Genomic DNA, 21,291 nt, shown 5'->3' with positions numbered 1-21,291 from the left:
TGGGCAAACATATTCTACACTGCTGCTGGCTCTTTTGGAGAGAGATATGAGGGCTGCCATACCGAGCACTCTGATAATCCTGCAAGATGGACCCAGGGCCTCTGTTATAGCTTGGTGTGGATGAGGAGTTCCAAATGAGACTGAATGGAATGATGTGGGATGACTGGATGAGGATTATCGGAGGATGGATTGAGGCCGTTACCTGTCTGCATGGATGTGATGTGGACTCCGGTGGAGTCCCAGTCGGCATGGAAACCAAAGTCTGTGCTGCTGTTGGGCTTCTGGTTCAGACTGATGCGCATGTCGCAGAAACTCTCCTATAAACACACACAGACGCACACATTTAGATTTCTATCATGGTTCATCCCACTCTAGTGACATTCCTCCACTATGTAGCGGTGTGTGTAATCCTAGCTCTAGTGTTTTCCATGGACAGGCTGGGTGGACGGTGTGTGTGTGTGTGAGCGGGTCTGGTTGGTCCCGCTCCAGAGCTAAGGAATGGAGAAGCTTTGTTCTGTTGTATTAATCATTCATGGCTGTCAGACAAAGGGCCCGGTGTGGATCCTCCAGGCGGGGTAGGGCTGGACTGTAAACACCATGGGAAAGCTACAAGAGGTTACTACTACTGCTACGACAAGTAGGTAGGTTCTACTGTGCCGTGGACAAACCATTCACACAATGTTTCGGTCAATGGCGGCTTTTAATGCCAAAGCTTCATAAATAATGATCCCATTCTGGCGGCGTGCCCCATCTTGATTCCAGGTTCTGTATGACTGAATTTCAACAACGACACAGTACCTGGTTGGTGTCCTTTGGGGATGTGGGGCTGACTGGGACTGGAGTGGGAGACACAGCCTTGGTCTGGGGGCCGGAGGGGTCATTCTTGATCTGGGGAACCACAGGGGAAACACTCGGTGTGGGGGTCCCACTCCTCTCCTCCTCCTCCTCCTCTTCCTCCTCCTCCTCGTTGCTGCTCTGGGCTGAGCTGGAGCGGGCCTCGTGCTCAAAGGTCATGGCTTGGCCGTAGCGGCCGAGGACAGGGATGGAGGGCGGAGGCTTGCTGGCGGTCTCCGGCTCGCCGTTCACGCGCCTCAGAGACTCGTCCATCTGGGGGAGGGAGAGGCGGAATGGGACGAGGCATGCTGGATGACAGACAGACTCGCGGGAAACGTCCACATCGCTTTTTTATTCGTTTCAACTCTATCTCGTTTTTATTTAGCGCTCTATATTCTATATATAGAGCGATCTCTATATATTCGAAGTCAGAGAGAGTTTCAGAGTTAAAAAGCATTCCTGGGGAAAAGTCTTGAGTAGCTGCAACTGTCTGGCTGCAGTATAAAATAGATGATGTAACCTCGCAGTGTCTAGACTTCACCCACTTCACACTCTGACCATGGAACACACACTTAGCCATGAACGAGCGCCTCGATAATAAGCTTCAATTTGACCTCCATCACACTCCAGGCAACAGACAATAAGTGAAGGCCGGGAGCAGCAGATTTCTGTTGTGAATAGCAAGTAGTATAAAAACACGTTGGATTCATTCATTATTCACTCGGGATGAGCCTGTGAGGTGTCTACGCTTAACTCCAGAAACTGAACAGTACTCTGCTGTCCAGAGGAGCATAGTCACAGCAGGCTAGCTTCCTCTCCTGGCCTCTAGACAACCTCCAGCTACCTAGCTCTCTCAGAGACATGCACTGCATGCGGGAGAGTCGCGAGAGCAGTGGTTCCTTACAAAAGCCCCGATAAGCTCAATGTGGTAATAGACACCATCTTAACTAATGAGCAGACAGGAGACAGATAGACAGATTGCCTGCCTGATTGTCCTACAGATACGCAGAAAGACAGAGGCAGACAGGCAGACCCGGCAGTGGGACCTGGTACTCACGGTGAAGGCTCGGGGCAGGGAAGTGATCCGGGTGGACTGTGTCCCGAAGGGCCGCGCCGTGACGACTGAGGTGAGGCGGGCGCTATCCGATCTCTGGTAACTCCTGGGGAGAGAGGCGGAAACCCGAGACACCCCGGGAGGCAGGCTGTAGCCAGGCTGGGGCTGCTCATCCAGAGGGCCAAAAGAGGGGGTCTCCTTGGCCTGCCTGCTCGCCCAGGGGAGCCTGGACTCGGGTGCTTTGATCAGAAGGCTGGGGGCTGGGGCAGAGGTGTCCTCCGCTGTGTTGACTGGGTTGCAGCTAATCTCCATAGTGGCTGGGGGGTTGGAAGGTTTAAAGATGGAGCTACGGCTGCTGGCGGTAGGAAGGTCCCCCGTAACCCCCTTGTGCACAGCGGGGGGCAAGATGGCCCTGTTGGGCTCCAGCCTGGCGGAAGGGGGGTCCTCCCTCAGGGGGGGCACGGAGCGAGCAGTGGGGCGGTCCTCGGCTGCGTACGGGCTGTCGACGGTGTAGCTCCTGGTGGGGAGGGTACGGGTCCGAGGAGCAGGGGCCGGCTCCTCAAACACGTCCTGGTCCAGAGAGGTCAGGGAGCTGAGACGATTGCTGAGAGAACTCTTGGTGTCCCGGTTCTCTCTGGGAGGTGGAGGGGGGGGCGGGGGTTGAAAGGAAGGGTGAGGAAGAGAGAGAGATAGGGGGTTGGGGGGGTGGGAGAAGAGTGAGGGATAGTACAGAGGGAGGAGTAGGGATAAAAAAGGAGGGCGGAAGAGAGAGGAATCAAAGCAAGATAAAGAGGGCGAGAGGGGGAGAGGTTCAAAAGCAATGACAGGAGCGGGGGGGGGGGTTGAAGGCAGAGTGGAGAAAAACAGAAAGAAAGGAGAGAGGGGAGCAGGGACCGCACGTTGAAAGGGGTAGGAGGAAAGAGGTAAGGCACAGAAAATGAAAGAAAAGCAAAAGAAAGAGAGAGGGGGAGGGGAGGCAGGATACAAGCCACTATTACATTACATTTTCACACTGACAAAAGAGACAATTAGAGAGACTTGGAGATCATTCCCAGGCAGGTCACCAGTAATCTGGCCTCACTCGTCTGACTCTCACCAGGCTGCTGTACAAAGCCACATCCTCATTGACAGGTACTTACTGGAGCGGCTAAGGTGTGCTCTCCAAGCAAGGAATTTGGCATTAAGGATAAAAACGTTGTCGGTCTCATTCAAACACCACGTCAATAAAAGGAAGTGAATATCTGTGTGCGTGTGTGTGTCCTCACCTACAGATGTAGCAAATAGGCTAGACAAATGACTGTACCTTTTGCTAGAAGCAGACCAGGTGCCTCCTGACTAACACTGCATGTGTGTGTGTGTCCTCCTCACCTCTCCTCCTGCATCTCTCTGAAGGTCTTGGACCTCCTGCTGCTGCTTCCAGTCAGGGTGAACTGCTCGACCTCCTCTCTCTCCTCCTTCTTCTTCACAATGTCAGAGTTCACGCTACGCCGGCGGTTCTTCCATTTGGTGAGGTCCTGCGGAGAAACCAGCCAAGGTCAACCAGAGAGGCAGCCATCTTAAAAACTCCTCTCAACTCTGTCCATCTCTAACATGGAGGAAAGGGGGGATTCTGGAACACCGGATGGTCAATTGCAGAATGAAGTAGATGGAGTAGAAGAGAGAGAGAGAGAGAGAGAGAGAGAGAGAGAGAGAGAGAGAGAGAGAGAGAGAGAGAGAGAGAGAGAGAGAGAGAGAGAGAGAGAGCAATACATTTGAAGGTGTCCTATTTGTGTGTGTTTGGCTCCTCCCAGCTCAGGTCTCTTGTGCATTGGGGTCCATGTGTGACCTAAATGCTGCTTTAAGAATCAGTCACTTTGCACTGCAAACAGTGCAATACCACTAGCCAACACACACACACAGGTATTCAACTACCAACAGGTGGATATTAACTCACATGTTTGCAAAAATGAAAACGAATTTACCTGGGAATGTGAGTTCAGCAGGGTTCCTCAATGCGATCACATCTCTGTGTCGTCATTACAACTCACTGAGTCGTGGTGATTGGTGTCACCATTCAGTTATTACATAATGTTTATTGATCGTACTGCACATTTTATCCAGCCCATCCCCTAGCTAGAGGCCTGTGTAGGTCTGACACCAGTATTTGTCCTCTCCGGTCCTTTCTTTTCACTAGTAGAACCAGCTCTCCTTTTTCAAGTGGCCACAGGCACAGAACAAACTAGAAAAACAGCTCTCTCAACATCATCCATGAACTCCATAATATGGAGTTATAGTTCCTTGATACATGGATGTCTAATCTCTAGCATGTGCATTCCTGAGCGTGTTTACATGGGGATGTCCCAGGTTTTCTTTCGTTATCTCTCGTAGTTACTACAACTCCTGCACCCCAAGGACAGCAGCAGTACTTGAGTGTGCGTTTGTGCATGCAATACTCACATCCTGCCACTGGTCTTCACTCTCCTTCACCTGCTCACGAATTTTCTGCAGCTCCTCGTAGCGCACTTGTCTTAGACTGGCTGGGTCCACTGATATGTCACTCATAGATTTACTCCTGAAGACGGGTGGACACACAGAGGAGGAGTTAGGAAGCAGACCGGGGTCAATCCCGTTCCAATACTATAACTTAGCTACCTTAAATGAACATGAAACAGCTCCAGACTTCCTACTGTGGTACTGGCCAGTTGGCCAGTTGATACAGCGTGAATTACAATTACAGCACTAACAATTACAATGCTTTGTGCACACGAGGCAAAGGACACTGGCGTAACAACAAAAGTCGGATTAGTAAAACAGTTTAGTAACTAGTTAGCTCACCAGGTGTTAGTAAACCAGGATGACACACGTACCCAAGTTAACCACACGTCTAATGTCCACACAAGCTCATTCAAGCAGGCAATGTAAAGCAGTTTATTCACCCGTTAGGGACAGCGTGCTTTGATATGGTACACTCTCCTGCCGTTCCATCCAGCACATGCACACAGTGAAGCCACTCAAAAGCATTTGGGCGTGGCCTTGTATTCATCCGACTTTACTCACCTGCTTCAGAGGCTATCCCTACTGCACTACTGGGTCATTTGCTTCCTGAGTCAGGCTATGCTGTGGCTACAGTACAGCTACATCGTAATACAAGCCAGTGGGCCATACAGTATGTTTGGGAAGGATGACCAAGCGTTATTGTTATTGTGTGCGCTGCAGCAACACTTTGTTGCTCTGTCAATAGTCCTTTGTGGAGAGCTGTCCCACCCCCCTATTTTTCCTGGCTCCGTGCCATACAATTCACAGCTATGCTCGGTGTCAGCGTTTAACAGCCAGCCAGAGAGAGAGAGAGAGAGAGAGAGAGAGAGGGAGAGAGAGAGAGAGAGGGAGAGAGAGAGAGAGAGAGAGAGGGATATGGTGAGACAGAGAGAGGGGCAGGAATACAAAAGCAGTGGGGTGCAGCCGCAGCCGGGTGGAGAAAATGGGAACATGAAACATTCCTTGGACTGCACGTCAACTCACCCGTCACTAGCATCGGGCTTACGGAGAGCTCTAGGGAACCAGAGAGAACCATAGACAGGGCAGACCTCAGTCAATAGAGATACTGCTAAACACTACACAAATTCTTGATGATTACTCTGAGGTTGCACTTTCGGTACTGTTCAGCTGGCTTTAATGTGGTCGCAAACTAAATGAAGCACAACCCAAAGTATGTCAGTATAATGTATAAGTATAGGGAAAACTGTGTTTGAAGAAGGTATGTGGTGGGGTGTTATACAGTATTAAACAGTAGGGCCACATAGTAACAGCCTATTCAAAGGTTCATTGAAATTAGTAGGTCACAGTTGAGCACAAGCTCTATTGCTGATAGACCCAGACAGTAAAAGCCCACCAGCAAGTCAGATGGTTTTTGCCCTTTTATTTGAAGACGGAGTTGGAAGAGCTCATTCTGTAAAGCCTCTGTATCAACTTTCCGTGATGGCTGGAGATGTGTGTGTGTGTGTGTGTAAGTGAGAGTGTGAGACGAGACAGAGAGAGAGGGAGGGAGAGGGAGGGAATCACTTTAACAACAGTCCCTTTTCTAGAGTCAATGGGATGATGTCACTGGAAACTTCATCCCTCCACGTGTGAAGGATATAAACCCACATTTAAATGGACCCTGTGTGTGTGTGTGTGTACACAGAAAAGGAAAGTGTTTCACGATTCCCCAGATTAGCAGGCAACAATTTATCATCCAATCCTCACTGTGCTGTGAAATATGGAAAACACACAAACACTCGGTCTGCCAGCGATCTGTTAAAGCTGGACTCTCGAAAGGCGAGCCCTGGGTTGTGTACCGAGTGGCTGACAGACCTAAACCTTCCTGCACCAGCGTGCTCACAGCCCTGAGGATCCCATGTAAGTATGAGAGTCCCTAAAGTGAGTAGTATTACCACGTAGCTCAACCCCTTATGTAGGTGGCCACAGTGATTACAGGCCAGCTGTAGGCTGTAGTTGCTACAGTGCAGGTGCTTAATGTAGGTGGCTCCTGCAATGTTTAAATTAAGTCATGTCTATTACACTCCATCACAACCACAATCAGTCTGGGGAAGTCTTTATTAATGCGACGGATGTTGTACAAGCAGAAAACTTTTAAAAATAAAACAAAAAACTAAACAAATGCAGATGAATCCTATATTGAAATACCTGGTTATTAATGCGAAAGGCATTTTGGTAATTGCTATCAACAACAGTGTTCATGCAGTTTATTAATAAATAACACTTCAATAGAAATAGCAGCAGGAAGACAATAATATGACCACCAAGCAGAATTGTTTCTATCTGGGGTCTTGTATAGTTTAGGGTTTCAGAGTAATGCTACCAAAATGTTGGCAGTTGGTTAATACTGTGTGAAGGCAAAATGTTCCCACTTTACCTAATTTGCAAACAATCTGCCTCAAATGGCCCAAATCTGAGGTAACAATAGATATTTCAAACAAGCAGCAATTCCGATAAACCCATAACAACGTCTGGTGACAGCTACATGTCCTCGACTGGGATGTAGGGTCGACTTGTCCATTTAGGAAGAAAGGCACCTGGTTTGTTCTGAGGAGAGTGCTTCGTTGTAAAGCGAGACTCCCTCGAGTGAGACTATAGATAGCATCTTCCCGTGGCACATCAACATGCAGCATACAGGTAGGTCACTTCAACACTCTTCTGACGCTTTGGCTCTGCGAACCGAAAGACACTGGTGTGCTTTCAGGCTAAAAAGAAGGCAGTCAGAACGGAGAGGGAAAAGAAAAACAACACAACTAACACAAGGTAGAGTTTAGATGATAAGGTAGCTAGCAAGCCAGGCTGCCAGTTGTACCCTGGTCTCTAGGAGTTAACCTTTTCATGTTCCTGTTAAATTTGCCTGAAAACGCCTAAACAGCATACCCAAAGTAAATTGGAAGCTGTTCTTGAACCATTTGGAGTACATGCATGTAAATGATCTCTTTTGAAAGCTGACACTCTGAAGTTATGTCCCCTGTTGTCAGGACCCCTGTCAGTCCTTCTAGTGTTGAGTAATAGAAGCTTGAACACAAGGAAAGTGAAAATTTCTATTTCCGCCTAGATTTTGTTTTGAAAACAGAGGCCTGAAGAGGCCTAGAGGTGGTAGGTATTATCTGGAAGACTAAATTGGACCACAGGTTGAAGCCTTACCCAATTCAAATCAAAAGTCAAACATAATACCACAATATATTCATATTTGACACATGTTTTTATAAGAGTACATCCAGGAATTTTCTAAAAGGGTCTTTTGGAGACTCCAAAATGACCCTTTGTAACCAAGGTCAAGGTCAAATAAAAAGGTATTTTTTTCATAATTGTTATCTCTGGCCCATCTCTGGTACTTAGAAATATCATATATAATAGCTAAATCCCTAATTAGTAATACTGAAACACAAAAACTGAAGCATGAACACATTGGAGTGCTTTATCTGATTCCAAGGATTGGCGCACAAAGAACACTGATTCTGTCAACCATATTGCGCAATCGACTGTTATTTTGAAGGCTCCACAGACGCATACAAATGAGGTATTGGCATTTTCAGCTAGCTGTCAGCTACAAGGCTAACGAGCTAATTTCAGAGCCAGTCGAAGCCAGTTCGAGAAATTTGTTTAGAACGAGTGTGGGGGGGGGGGGCGGGGGGGGGCAGGACGCACAGACCTAGTTGGCTTTAGAGGGCTGTCAACGGGGCATGGAAGCTCCTATTGGGTCGAACAAGGTGTCAATCAAAAGGGGAGGGTTCAACGGACATTTTGAGACCTTCATTTTGTAAATACTCCGTTGATAAATCGGAGAAAATAACACTTTTATGTGAACAAGTTGTTTCTTCCGTCGGCTAACTTGCATAATGAAACAAAGGATAATGGCTATTCATGAACGTAAAACATTGTATTTGGACGAATTACTTTACATGGTTAGATACTTTGAACCCTTGGGACTTACGCAGATCAAGTTTTGATGGCATGATTTGCACACCTGGACCTATTTGAACAACTTAGGGTGAGTACAACTTTTTTCTTTGGCATTGTTGAAGGAATGTTCACCGGAAAAAGACGTTGACTTTGCTTGCTATTGCGACTTGATCTTGAATTGGTTTATTTCAATGGAAGCACAAGAATCGTAGCTTTCCAACGATGTATAACATGTGTAGCGTCTAAAAAATATATTTTTTAGAATTTAGTGCGTCGTAACTGAGGAAGGGGGAGGCAGCATTTTTGTCTCGCGGGCGAAACAGGAGCGTAAACAGGTTAAGGAAGGCTAACCTCTCCACAAGTAGCCTCTTCCTAAACCTCAGCCTGCTCGCCTCTCGGATTTCTTGCATCTTTTGCAGGTCCCCCTCGCTACAGGAAGTGGGCACTGACGGAGTCATCTGATTGGCTGATTTGGCTAGAGGTGACCCCTGACCCTGGGCCCCAACGCCAAACTTCCTGAGCAACATGTCGTCTGTTTTCGGTCTCTCCTTCCTCTCGTTTTGATCTTCTGATGGTACTTCCTGGTTCAAAGGGCAAGGGGGGCACATCAGTCGAGCCTGCAAGGAGGGGGGCAGGGCCCAGGGCTCTGGGATGTGGAGAGGCGTGTAGCGCTCAGGGTCTCCAGATAGGGGGCGCTGTGCCTGCTGGGGGTTGACCTTGCGGTACAAAACATCATCTCTCTGGATGTCAGGCAAACGGGGTCTCCTGCTGTCGCCAGGGCGAGAAGGCTGGGTAACGATGTTGACCTCCGGCTCGGGGGAACAGGATTGGCTCTTACACCCACTCGTTTTCATCAGAGCGAGATCGGAGTTGGAGTGGAAGGCCTGGGTCCTCCTGGCAAACATGTCGTCGTTCTCCAGGTCGGGGAGGACGGCGTCTCCCACCTCCCAGGGCTCGGGGGCCTCCAGGGGGTCATGGCGTCCCAGCAGAGCCCTCCGCTCTCCTCTGACCAGCCTGGGGCCCGAGGACGGGTCCACTCTGGAGAACACCAGAGGGGGGCGCTCTAGCAGCGGAGTGGGTGGTTTAGGAGTCTGCTGGGGGGCAGTGTGTGGATGGGTGTGAGGGCTGCAGGTTTGGGCGGCAGGAAAGAGGAGGAGGAAAGAGAGGAAGGAAGGTGGAAATGAGTGCATGCAAGTGAACCGGAGAAGTATAGAGAACTAGAAAAGTAGGAAACGTTTTTTTAAAAGGATAGCAAAATAGAGTTTTGATGCTGTCTTGTTTGAAAAATGCATCAAATGGGAGGGGGGGGGGGGGGCGCACTCAAACAGGAATTTTCAGCATATCTGTATCTTAAATAAATATAGTCCAGTGCTCAACTACATTATGTACTAAATATGACTAGGCTACAAAAAAGCCAAGTAAAGACACATAATACTTAAGCAACAAGCAGCTTTTTTGATGCATGTTAGGGCGGTGTTAATAGCATGGTCACGTGACGTCACCATTAGTATGTCAGGGAGTGGCTGATTGGAGCATCCCTCCTATGACGTCAGGAGGTTCTAGAACGCTCCTGCCACGTCAGTCGAGCGGCTGTATCGACCTTTGACCTGCCGGACGGGCAGAGCCTTGCGGTGCGTGGGGGTGAGGGAGGGAGGGGCCAGCGGCGGGGGGAGGAGGAGCAGAGGACAGCCAGGGACTGACGTCGCACTCAGAGTCGTCTGAGGAGGAGCCTGACTTCTTTGTACTGCGGCCGTGGAGGAGGAGAGGAAGGGAGGAAGGAGGGAGGAATTGAGGCCGGAGGAAGAGATGGAGGGAAACACCAGAGAGAGAGAGAGAGAGAGAGAGAGAGAGAGAGAGAGAGAGAGAGAGAGAGAGAGAGAGAGAGAGAGAGAGAGAGAGAGAGAGAGAGAGAGAGAGAGAGAGAGAGAGAGAGAGAGAGAGAGAGAGAGAGAGAGAGAGAGAGAGAGAGAGAGAGAGAGAGAGAGAGCAATGAAGAAAGATACATAGGGACAAAGAGGAAGAATGGGAGAGAAAATTAGGGAGAGACAGAGGGTTGGAGGAGAGGGAAACAGAGAGTGTGAGAGAAAAAGAGAGAGGAGGAGAGAGAATCAGTGGTCAGACAGGTAGAAACACCTCAGAGAAAAGCAGTTCCCAGAAGAACAGACCCAACTGACTCACTACAGATTTAGAAATGACAACAGAATAACATGCATTGACCCCGAACCAGAAGCAACCACTAAAGAGAATAGGTTAGTATAGTGGTAGGCAGAATTGTGTAATAGAATGAAATGGCTAACCAGTTACAGAGGGGACCTAAGTTAGTTAGAAGTGTGTGACTGTCCGCTCCAGTTTTAGAAGGAGCGAATGGGTGAGTGTTGTCTGTGTGTGTGTGTCTGTATGTGTGTGTGTGTAGCTCAGTCCTCAGCCAGGGTGCCGGTCCACACACCTGAAGCCCTGCATCTTCCTGTACCAGGGCCGCCTCTGGGAGCCCAGTTTGATCTTCTGGATGTGCATGTCCTCCTCGGGGGTCCAGAACTTGGGCAAGAACTTATTGTAGGGCGCGCTGGCGACGGGCTGGGGCGACAGGCCCACCTTGCGGGCGTACAGGTCGTCCTGGACGGGGTCGGCGTAGCCGTCTTCGTCCTCGTCCTCGGAATCGTCCCACAGCTGTCGGAGGAGGCTGTCCGCCGACGCGGGGCGCCCGTGGTCCAGCCGTACCGAGGCGTGCCGGGGCGCGCACAGCGCCGAGCTGCTGCTGCTGCTCGTGAGAGACAGCCAATCAAATCATTCGAGAGAACAGGAACAGGAAGCGTGCACAACCAATCGCAAGCCGGGGAGCATCTCGCGATTGTTCTTTGAGCGCAGCCAGTCTCCAGGGAGAGCAGAGCGACACATTAGGACACACTGTCGAATCAAATCGAATCAAATCGGAAAGGAGCAAACAGCTCGGGCGTTAAAAAAAGGACACTGCAGACCAAACCAAACAGAAGTGAGCAAACAAAAACAAGCAAGGTAGCCCAAAGAAGACCAACCCAAGAGACCAGAGAGGAGTCCAGGTTTGTTAGAAGCATCACGCTGGTGAAGGCCCGAGGGCCTTGCACGTCATTGGTTACGCTAAACGCCACACCAAGCAACAGAGGGAGGACAGAAGCACACTTGTCCATCACGCCTTCCTCTGTTGCTGTGTCTCTGTCATTCTCTCGCCAGGCAGCAGGCTTGTCACAAAGCTCTCTCCCTAACCCGCTCCGCAGGCCTGACCTGAGGAAGGTTGATGTCTGACGAGGGGGGGTGCCGGAGCTTGCGGACACCCTGGGCCAAGTGCCCCCCCCTCCTCCTCCTCCGACCCTCCCGCCCGAGACCCCCACTCCCCCCTCCGGGAGGCCGATGGGCACCGCAAAATTTGTGGGCGGGGCGGGGGAGGGGCTGTGGAAACGGCGGCTGGCGAGGTCGTCCAGCACCAGGTCTGGGTCGGGCCGCTCGGCGTCCGAGTCGCTGCCGCTCTCGTACTCGTACGCCCGCTGGGGGTGGGCCGCAGGGGGGGCGCCCGGGGGCAGCCCGTGGCCCTGGGGGTCGGAGCCGGGCCTGGTCTCACTGAGAGCGGTGAAATACCATGGGTTCGCGGTCACAGATGAACGCAATCGCAAACGTCACAAACACACACACACGATGGAAAAAACAACCGGAGTGTACGTACCCCAACCACACATGGCCGACAGACAGTGGGAGGAAGAAAGACAGTGTGTGAGGAGAAAACTGGGTAGGAGTTAGGCATACAGTATTATCATGACTCTGATAAGTCTCTTTCCATGAGGAGGACAATGCTTCTACTGATGGAAGTCCATGCAGGTAGACAAGAATAGAACATGTTGGAATCACCATTGTTTGGATCCAACCATCCTGGACAGCGGGAACTTTCCTTTCTCTTGTAGAGTCTTAACTGACATAAGCTGACCTCTACACTTTTGAATACGCCGCTAAGAATGTCCACGGGATTTTGACACTACTACTGCAAAGACAGATGTGTGGTTCTGGAGGTGTGTTTGTGTGTGTTGTATACAGGTGTGTGTGTGTGTACAGGTGTGTGTGTGTTGTATACAGGTTTGTGTGTGTTGTATACATGCGTGTGTGTGTGAACAGGTGTGTGTGTCTGTGTTGTATACAGGCGTGTGTGTGTGAACAGGTGTGTGTGTGTTGTATACAGGCGTGTGTGTGTCTGAAAAGGTGTGCGTGTGTGTTATATACAGGCGTGTGTGTGCGTGAACAGGTGTGGGTGTGTGTTGTATACAGGCGTGTGTGTGTGTACAGGTGGGTGTGTGTTGTATACAGGCGTGTGTGTACAGGTAGGTGTGTGTTGTATACAGGCGTGTGTGTGTGTACAGGTAGGTGTGTGTTGTATACAGGCAGGCGTGTGTGTGTGTACAGGTAGGTGTGTGTTGTATACAGGCGTGTGTGTGTGTGTACAGGTGGGGGTGTGTTGCATACAGGCGTGTGTGTGTGTACAGGTGGGGGTGTGTTGCATACAGGCGTGTGTGTGTGTACCTGGTGAAGGTGCCGTCCTCCTCTGTAAACTGGGGGCCCACCCAGCTCCTGCGGTTGTCTTCCTGGCGCTCGGCCCGTTTCTTACGCAGCGGGGCGGGGACGTAGCCCGAGAACTTGTCCTTGGTAGGCAGGAACTGGTTGAACTGGGTGGCTGTCTTGGGCGTGACCACCAGCGAGCGGCGGTAATGGAGGGGGTCCTTGCTGTCGGCCATCTTGAAGAGGGAATCTACTTCGGCGTCACTGAAACAACCTGGAGAGGAGGAGGAGAAGCCCTCTGTGACACTGTTTGTACATAGGACTATACAAACAAACCATTATTGGAGAGGAAAGGAGGGGAGAGGTAAGGTTGAAGAGCATGTGAGAAAGAAGGAGGTGGAGGGAAAAGGAGAGAGAGAAGGGGATGGGAGAGCATGTGAGGAGTAACAGGACAGGGGAGAGGGAGATGCAAACACAGACGGGAGAGCATCAGTCGAGTAAAAGGAGACGGGGGAACGAGAGCGGCAGATATGGAGGGACAGAGAGAGGGAGATGTGAGGCGAGGTGAGAGCAGGGTGGGGCAGTAGCAGAGAGGCGTGGGACTGGAGGCCTCAACATGACAGCGCTGTGTGGAAGCTCCTGGAATGTCTCCCTCGAGGGGTACAGCCTCTCACTAATTACACTGACCCGTTCTGCCCCCAAAAAACAAGCAACAAAACAACATTCTCCAGCTCTGGTTGACAGACAACTATGAAGCATGTTTTGTTCACACGTGTATGAAGATGAAGTTAATATAAAGTTACAACAACAGGCCACTAGATGGAGATAGGCATGAGTACACAAACTGGCAGAATTCCATTTGTATTCACAAAATGTATAGTCACACACACACACACACACACACATTCACACACACAAGAGTGGGCCTCGTGTAGAGGCACAAGTGTGCAGAGCACAAAGTTAAATAATTTATGGCACAATGTTGCCATGTTGTTGTTTACGTCAATCCGTCATATTCAGAAAGCTATGAATTCAACATCAAACACAACTATCACTGTCCCTTTTATACAATCAATTTCCAAGATCTCCAATAGTTAGGATTCCAGTGCGGGTAGAAGCCACCGATGAAACATGAAACACGCGCTCGCGCACACTCAGACCAAACACACCAGAACCAAACAGAAACACAAAGTAATCCATTGACAGTAGTGCATGTTTGAGCGCTATTGTCTGTGTGCGTGTTCACCAGAGTGCGCCGATGCGTGCGGAACTTGTGCGTAAGGGTGTGTGTGTGTTCCGCCCCTACCCTCGCTGCCGTCTTTCAGAGTGGTGTCAGATGAGATGCTGGGTGGTCGCGAGCCCTCAGAGTCGAGACTGTCCAGGGAGTTCTCCCTCCTGTGTTGCCGTCCTCCTCCTCTCAGGTAGAACAGGTCCTCTCTCTCGCAGTACCAGCCGTCTCCGAAACCACTGTCTCTCACGCTGCTGCTGCCACCGCTCTGGCCCACAGAGTCCTCGAGTGCCTGTGACACACACACACACACACACACACAAACACACACAAACACTGGTGAGGTTAATCAATAGGCATACAGTCATTCAGCTCCTAGGGACTGTAACGCGCACACACGCGTGGGCCCATGTACGTGTAACAGGTTGCGTTGCCCATCAGTGTCGCTTCCTCCCCGTCTTTCCCCGTGCCGGTACTCGAACTCGGGTCCTCTGACTCGCAAAGGTGACCACCACCTTTACAAACACCGCTCGAACCAGCTACGCCACGGAAAAGCCAGCTCTTCAATGTCGCGGTTGGGTGGAATTTATACTGAGGATTGAGTTAGACCAATTCAACTGGGTTGCATAGGCGCGCACACACACAGAAAGTAATGAGGTGTGTGTGTTTTGTGTGAGTGAGAGAGAATCTGATAAATTGACTCTCAACATGAGTCTGTTCGTGTGAATTCTAGTATTGTCATGTCATGCATTCCTTCAGCTACTGTACACAAACAAACAGACACCTGCTGCCTATAGCCGGAAAACAATGTGTGCAAGTATCTGTGAAACATGCAGATCCCACAGCTCTCCTGTCCAACCACAGAAACCCATCAGCCAGCTCTAAAACATACCCTGTCAGATGTACCGTAAGAGCCAATGGGATGCAGGGTGAACAACAGTGCTCTTCTTGAACCCGGGCCTGTCTTTGGCTCAAACATGGGGCCGGTGCACACATGAACCTGGGACGTGTTGCAACTTAACTCGTCTTTGTCCTAAATTCTCTCATCTGACTGTAAACAAACTGTAAATGAAGCTGCCAATTCAGCAGTGGCACGATGGGGAGGTTGGGATGGGAGTGGTGTTTGTGCTAGTAAAGAAGGACCTGTTTTGAAGCATGTACTGACACTGTACCCCCCCCCCCCACCCCCCACCCCTACCCCTCACGAGATTAAAATAGCCAAGTCAGACAATCCGATCATGACTTAATGTGTATACTATAGCTGCGGCCTAACTGGTGAGTATCTCAGGGGCCTCTTGGCCAATCCGGTTACATCGTTTACATACCAGGAAGGATAGAGAAATGTAATGGCTGGGGGTTGTTAAAGGGTTTCATTTATACCCGTTTACACAGATTACAATAAACATTCACAGTTCACAGTTAGCTACAATTAGGTCAAATAACAAGGTGAGGGTGCACCCGTGTGCGTGTGTGAGTCAGTGTGTATGCACAGTAGTATGTATGTATGTATTTTTGTACATGTGTGTGTCAGTGTGAGTGTGCCTACCTTTGAAAGTGCTATGCCAAGTAATCCCTCAAAAGCCTTGAGGTTTAGGTAAGGTCCATGATAGAAAGGGTCGTTTTGTGCTGTCCTGCCAAGCCAGTACAGGGTGATCAACACCTGAGAGGAACCAGGCAAAGCAACACATCAGACACCCTTCAACAACACTTCTCCTTAACACAGCTAAAAGGTAGCATGTTAATTCCAAATAAAAGTACTTAAAAATGTTAACAAGCCTTTAAAACTCCATTTAAGTTGACTGGTTAGTACGGGTTTGTGGGCTTGGATGCTGTTGACCAGTGTGTTTATGTGTGTTGGTCTTTGTTCCCAGTCTCCATCCAGAACATTCTACTCTACTGCTACTGTGTTCACTGCTACATATTAATATAACACACAGGGCAAATACAAACACTACAAACATCTGGTACAAAACCACCACTTAATGTAAACAGCTTTATCTATGTAAATAATGTTCAAATTATAATGATGTGGACACACACACAGACTGTGAAGTAGTATTAAGAACTGTGTCCACAGAAAGCCATTTGTTTTCACACGGATCCTTCAGACTTGAGCGAACACAATGAAGGGTAATGGGCTATGGCGCCCAATGCACCTTTCCAAATAAAAGCGTAACTTTTCCACTCACATTTTTCAGTCTCCTGCTGGTCTCTTGACGTCTGCGAGGGAAAAGAGAACAGAGGGGTGAGGTGTGTGTGTGGTTTATCCCTCACAGCCTGGGAAAATGACAATAAAAGAATAGAGGGCATGTTAAGGTCTGTGAAAGAGCTGGAAACTGACAGCACAATCCAGGCTACTGCCAGGATACCCCAGAATCCTCTCTCACACAGAGCACCACAAAGGCTGAGGTCACACACGCAACCACACACACAAACGCACTAGGTCATTGGCTCTATCGATTATTTAGCAAGATGGCTGACTTTGAGCATCTCATAGTTCTCAGACAGACCTAGCAGGTTCACCTGGAGAACATTCCTGTGCTGCCAGCGTGTCTCTCTCCATGAGAGGAGAGCCTGTTATATTTATGATGGTTTACAACTAAAAACAGCCATAAAATGACTTGGTGTCTGAAGGTTAAAGATCCCAGTTTAAAAAAGACTTCCTTTAGACTCCCAATCATTTATAACCAGTACAGTAGGAATCTAAAACAGATTGGAAGCAGGTTGCTGTTTCGAATGTTTAAACCATCCCAGAGGTTCTGGTAGAAAAGAATGGACCTCCACTCATTCTGTCAGGTCTCTCTGCTGTGTGAATCTAGACCACACACACACACACAAACACACACACACACACACCCACCCTTCGTATGTCACCTAGGCAAAGGGCAGTGTACCTGCGTGTTTGAACAGGACTCTAAAGCACTGATAAAGGCAACATGTTAGCGTGATAAGTACAGTGAAAAGAGAGATATACAGCCTTGGTCTTCAACCCTGCCTGTCCTGTCCGTGCTACACATTCCACTCCTCATGCTGTAACACAATCGCCACATATACACACCTCTGTCCATAAGCCTTTGCTCTGGTGTCCTATAGCCCTTCCCCAGCATGCAATGCGTCTGGTGCAGCTGGTAGCACCTGCTGAAATTCTTGCGAACATTCCATCCTGACACCGAATCGCCACGCCAACCTCCCTCCTGCCAATTGATCCGGGGCCTGTTCCATAAAAGCCGCTCAAAAAAGCTGGGATTAGTCCCAAACCTGACTTGAATTAACCTAACAAGTCAGTCGGGGCTAAAGTGGTTCCAAAAAGGCCTATTCTAGTTCACGCAATACGACTAATTCAAGTCAGATTCAAGAAGTCAAAATAATTGCGGTTGCACCCTATTCTTAAGCAACCTGGATCATGGATCATATCGATCCATCACGGCAAAACGCAATGCTCACAACCACGTGACTTCTTCCCGAAAGAACGTTTTAAGCCGCATGCTATGACAGCTTATCCACCACTTTATAAAAATAAAATGACACGCCATGATTGACATGAACGACAGGCTACATTGGTCGAGGTCTTTTTTTATTGACCTTTACTTCATTGATTTAAAAAACACACACCCTCTAAACACATCTAAATTTACTTTTTTGACATTGTTTTAAATAAATACTATTAACCAATACATTATCCAGTAGCCTAACTTTTTAACATGTTTTTTTAGTCACGAAAATGGAGGACATATGTATGGATTTGGGTTTGTTTTGTAATGGTAGGCTACTTGACTATTATTTAGCTATGATAATTATACTGGAATAATCTAGATTGACATATATGTAGCATCAGCCTAAACATTTGATATCACAAAATACCATATAGCCATAAGTTAAAAGCAGGCTGTGTATGTTTGTATCAGGTTTGTTCTTTTATTTAAGTAGATGTTCTATAAATATACATATTGCACTGATAGTGGTAACAAAATAAAAGGCATCACGCCAGAAACTCTGTGGTGAATCATCGTTTTCCCGTTGAGTCAGTGTTACAGGAAGGTCTGGTGAAGCAACAACACGTGCTAAGCCTGACAGTGAACCTGCCCCGGACCAGGCTAGTTTCGCAGCATAAGTTGCCATAGTAACTGAGTTTGAACTACGTTGAGCTGGCTATATGGAACCGAATAAACTGGAAATGGGTCTGACTAACTGAAATAAGCCTGGCTTATTCGGTAAACTCGCTTTATGGAACAGGGCCCAGGACCTGATTATAGACTTCTTGGGCATTGAAGAGGTCTGTCCTTAACCACTGATCAGTTAACAATAATTACAGCTAATGATTACTTTATTACTTTTATACTGTTTGGAGTGCTTTGAATATAATAAACAATGTTTGAACTATATTAACTCATGAGAACATGGAACGTCAGGGCCATTTCTAGGAGCCCTATCTAAAGCCTAAACAAAAGCTATCTAACATGCAGCGTCCTCTTTCTGTGCTTGCAAAGGCTATGTTGATTATCACCCCCTGATGTTTCTTGTGAGAGTAAAAAACCCATATTGTGATACTATTTAACTGCCCATCATTCCTGTATTCATTGTCAAGTCCTCTGAGATGCTCAACTTGAGTATATCAAACACCTGCACCTCATAGATCTATAATAAATAAGTTGATTTTGTCTTGAACTTGTGCTTGGCGATTCACTTCATTGACTTGGTACTTTGACAGCAATTGGGTGCTATCTAATACATCTTCAGCATTTATAATAGAGATATAAATAAACCTTTAATCGTGATGTTTGAGTCTGAACTGTGCCTGTAAGAAATAGATTCAAATATTCCTCCAGATGCTATGAGTCATGTTCTCAAGGCTGTTTGATCTAAACATCTGAAGTCTGAATCTGCGGACTGAAGTTGTATGTTCGCACAGCGCTCATTTGTGTGACGTCACCACGGCAAGAGCTCTCACCGACATGCGTCATTTCACACCAGGCCGACTGAGTACGCTGGCGAACACGAGGTGAAAAGGGCGTCCACCCGTTTGGCGTCTCTTCCGATTTATTAGTCTCATAAAAAAGGTGGTGGAAGGATAGATGGATGGTGGGAGGAGTCAGGACATTCTCTTTCCTCTCCCTCTCTCTTTTTAGTGCGGCCTGGAACAAAATAAGTCACAAAGTCTACATTTATAGAGGGGCTGCTGTATAGCGAGCGAGTGAACAAAAAAGAGGAGAGAGACAGACTATTTCTGTCCTAACTACCACAGGCCTTATGGTTGGGTAACGCTCACTTCTGAGTGACTGGTAGTGCTGCTGGCGAGCAGGGGCATACAGAGGGTCTATTCTCTTGGCCTCAGAGCGCCCTGTGCTGCGCTGCAGCCTGCATCAGCTGAGCCCTCATTTGAAGCCAGGCAATCAGACACATCTCTGGGAGCATTACCGTGTGGACGTGTGGCGTAGGACCAAAGGTTGTTCTCAGTCTGGTTTCGATACTCGCTGATCTGTTCCGACCAGACCAGGAGGCTAGCCTATGGGTGGTAAATGCTGATGGTTCTCACACAGAGACACTGGCATGAGGAGACGTGTGGGGCGTTCAGAGAGTTCACACTATCATCTCACACACGATGGGGGAAAGAGGTGCTGCAGTCAGCATATGAAGACTTGGGGACACGGCACAGTCTACTGGGATTCTTTATTTAGCGTTTCATTACGCGTTAGCATTAGCATACTGAGGGCGTTTTTAGGGTTAAAAAAGCCCTGAGGGAGAAAGCTGCTGATGTGTGAATACAGTTTAGTAAATATATAGCTGTCAGTATTTATGAGGGTTATCTACTCTGCAAAAACTCTAGACTACGGTGGTCATTACAGTAGCTTAGTTGTGTCTGCACTACAATTATGTGGCCAAATAGCAGTTAGATGACTTAACTCACCTATCTTGCACAATAATCCTCAAACAGTCCCTCTGCAAACAGTCAAGAAAATCATCAATCTCAACCAAGTACAAAGGTTCCAGAAATAATCTTCCCAAATCCCCGTGGAGCACCTGGCCTGTACCATAGTAAACTGACTGCACCTGTGCACACTGGCATTTAGTAGGCCTTGGATGGTGCCCAGTCAGACACAGCATATAGAACTATAGAGCTAGAACTAGCCTATAACTAGAACTGAAGAAGTCGATAGAAATTAAAGAAAAATTAAAACTAGGATGAGGACAGGAGAGCTAACAGTAGAACATACTCAATTAGAACAGAGTTAGAACTATACAACTATTAGGGGTGGGGGAAAAAATCGATTCGCATTTGAGTCGAGATTCAGTCTACTAGCGATTCAGATCGATTCACAAATGTATGTGAATCGTTTTATTTTTTCTTCCGGAAAATCGTGAAACGACTTTTTATTGAATCGTGACCCCAAGAATCGATTCAAATTGAATCATGAGTTACCAATAGATTTCCACAGAACAATTATAGTCATCCAACATTACTACTTACATCACACTTACTCTATGTATGAAGCCACTTCCCTCATTTGAGCCATTAGTCCTTACTATGGCAAATGAGCCCTCCCCAGCCAGTCCTGCATAGCCTACCTGATCAGACACCAGAAGCGTTGGCACAAGGAGCAGGGTGGACCGGGTAGGTCAGGTCCTGGGACTGTCCCAGCAGCACTACACAGCCCACAGACATAAACAAGATCCTGGCCAACAAGCTGCCAAAGCCTGTAATGGGTTTGCAAGCATACCTGAGCAATGCAAATGCCGCATGGAATGTCCATCGTCAACGTTCCTCCCGACTGCATGTCACACTTCTCCAGGCCCCGTCACACAGCATCAGTCAACCATTATGAGGAAGAGGAGAAGATATCCATCCACACAACATGTCGTTGTCACACAAACGCAAGAAAACTAATGTGCGAACGTGCACTTGCGCACGCAAGTGCACGTTCTAGAGGCTGGTCAGCTGTGTGTGAGAAGGTTGGAACCACTGAGATAAGATTGTGTACTTGTACTTATCAGAGACACCACAATACAGCTACTGTGAGGGGGACAGACTGGCAACTGTCTCTCCCTTCTGTCAGCAGGTCAGCCAGCAAAACAGCCAGAAAACCAACCACAAAGGCTAGCATTTCTTTCTGTAGCCTAAGCATGATGCCGGGTTGAGCTGAAAAAACTGTCAGCAGTGCCAGCCTGCAGGACAACTGACAGTCAGCCTTCAATATCAGTCAGACAGAAAAAAAACAGTCACCCATAGCAGTCAGCCAGCAGG

General features: G+C 48.3%; 2 protein-coding genes across 9 annotated transcripts in view; both read right to left on the bottom strand.

Moving 5' to 3' along the window:
- Window positions 1-21,291, bottom strand: part of lmo7a (LIM domain 7a) — a 52,472-nt gene that overhangs the window by 11,485 nt on the left and 19,696 nt on the right. For 7 of the 8 annotated variants that reach the window (XM_062457567.1, XM_062457564.1, XM_062457563.1 and 4 more), the window contains exons 6-15: window positions 16,241-16,271; window positions 15,598-15,711; window positions 14,130-14,343; window positions 12,848-13,097; window positions 5,387-5,416; window positions 4,325-4,439; window positions 3,257-3,402; window positions 1,892-2,522; window positions 799-1,107; window positions 203-317 (exon numbers count right to left, since the gene is read on the bottom strand). In XM_062457567.1, coding sequence (XP_062313551.1) covers window positions 203-317; window positions 799-1,107; window positions 1,892-2,522; window positions 3,257-3,402; window positions 4,325-4,439; window positions 5,387-5,416; window positions 12,848-13,097; window positions 14,130-14,343; window positions 15,598-15,711; window positions 16,241-16,271 — 1,955 coding nt within the window. The remainder of the gene's footprint in view (window positions 1-202; window positions 318-798; window positions 1,108-1,891; window positions 2,523-3,256; window positions 3,403-4,324; window positions 4,440-5,386; window positions 5,417-12,847; window positions 13,098-14,129; window positions 14,344-15,597; window positions 15,712-16,240; window positions 16,272-21,291) is intronic. The other variant, XM_062457565.1, reaches the window with a different exon arrangement.
- On the bottom strand, window positions 6,442-9,882 carry LOC134017709 (LIM domain only protein 7-like). The gene is made up of 2 exons (XM_062457664.1): window positions 8,644-9,882; window positions 6,442-7,228 (listed from the first exon to the last, which is right to left on the bottom strand). Exons 1-2 carry the CDS (start codon window positions 9,496-9,498, stop codon window positions 7,223-7,225), a joined length of 861 nt encoding a protein of 286 aa, XP_062313648.1. The 5' UTR covers window positions 9,499-9,882; the 3' UTR covers window positions 6,442-7,222.

This window comes from Osmerus eperlanus, chromosome 3 (genome assembly GCF_963692335.1).
Source record: "Osmerus eperlanus chromosome 3, fOsmEpe2.1, whole genome shotgun sequence".
Classification (NCBI taxonomy): domain Eukaryota; kingdom Metazoa; phylum Chordata; class Actinopteri; order Osmeriformes; family Osmeridae; genus Osmerus; species Osmerus eperlanus.
This window is presented reverse-complemented; position numbering and strand designations above follow the sequence as displayed.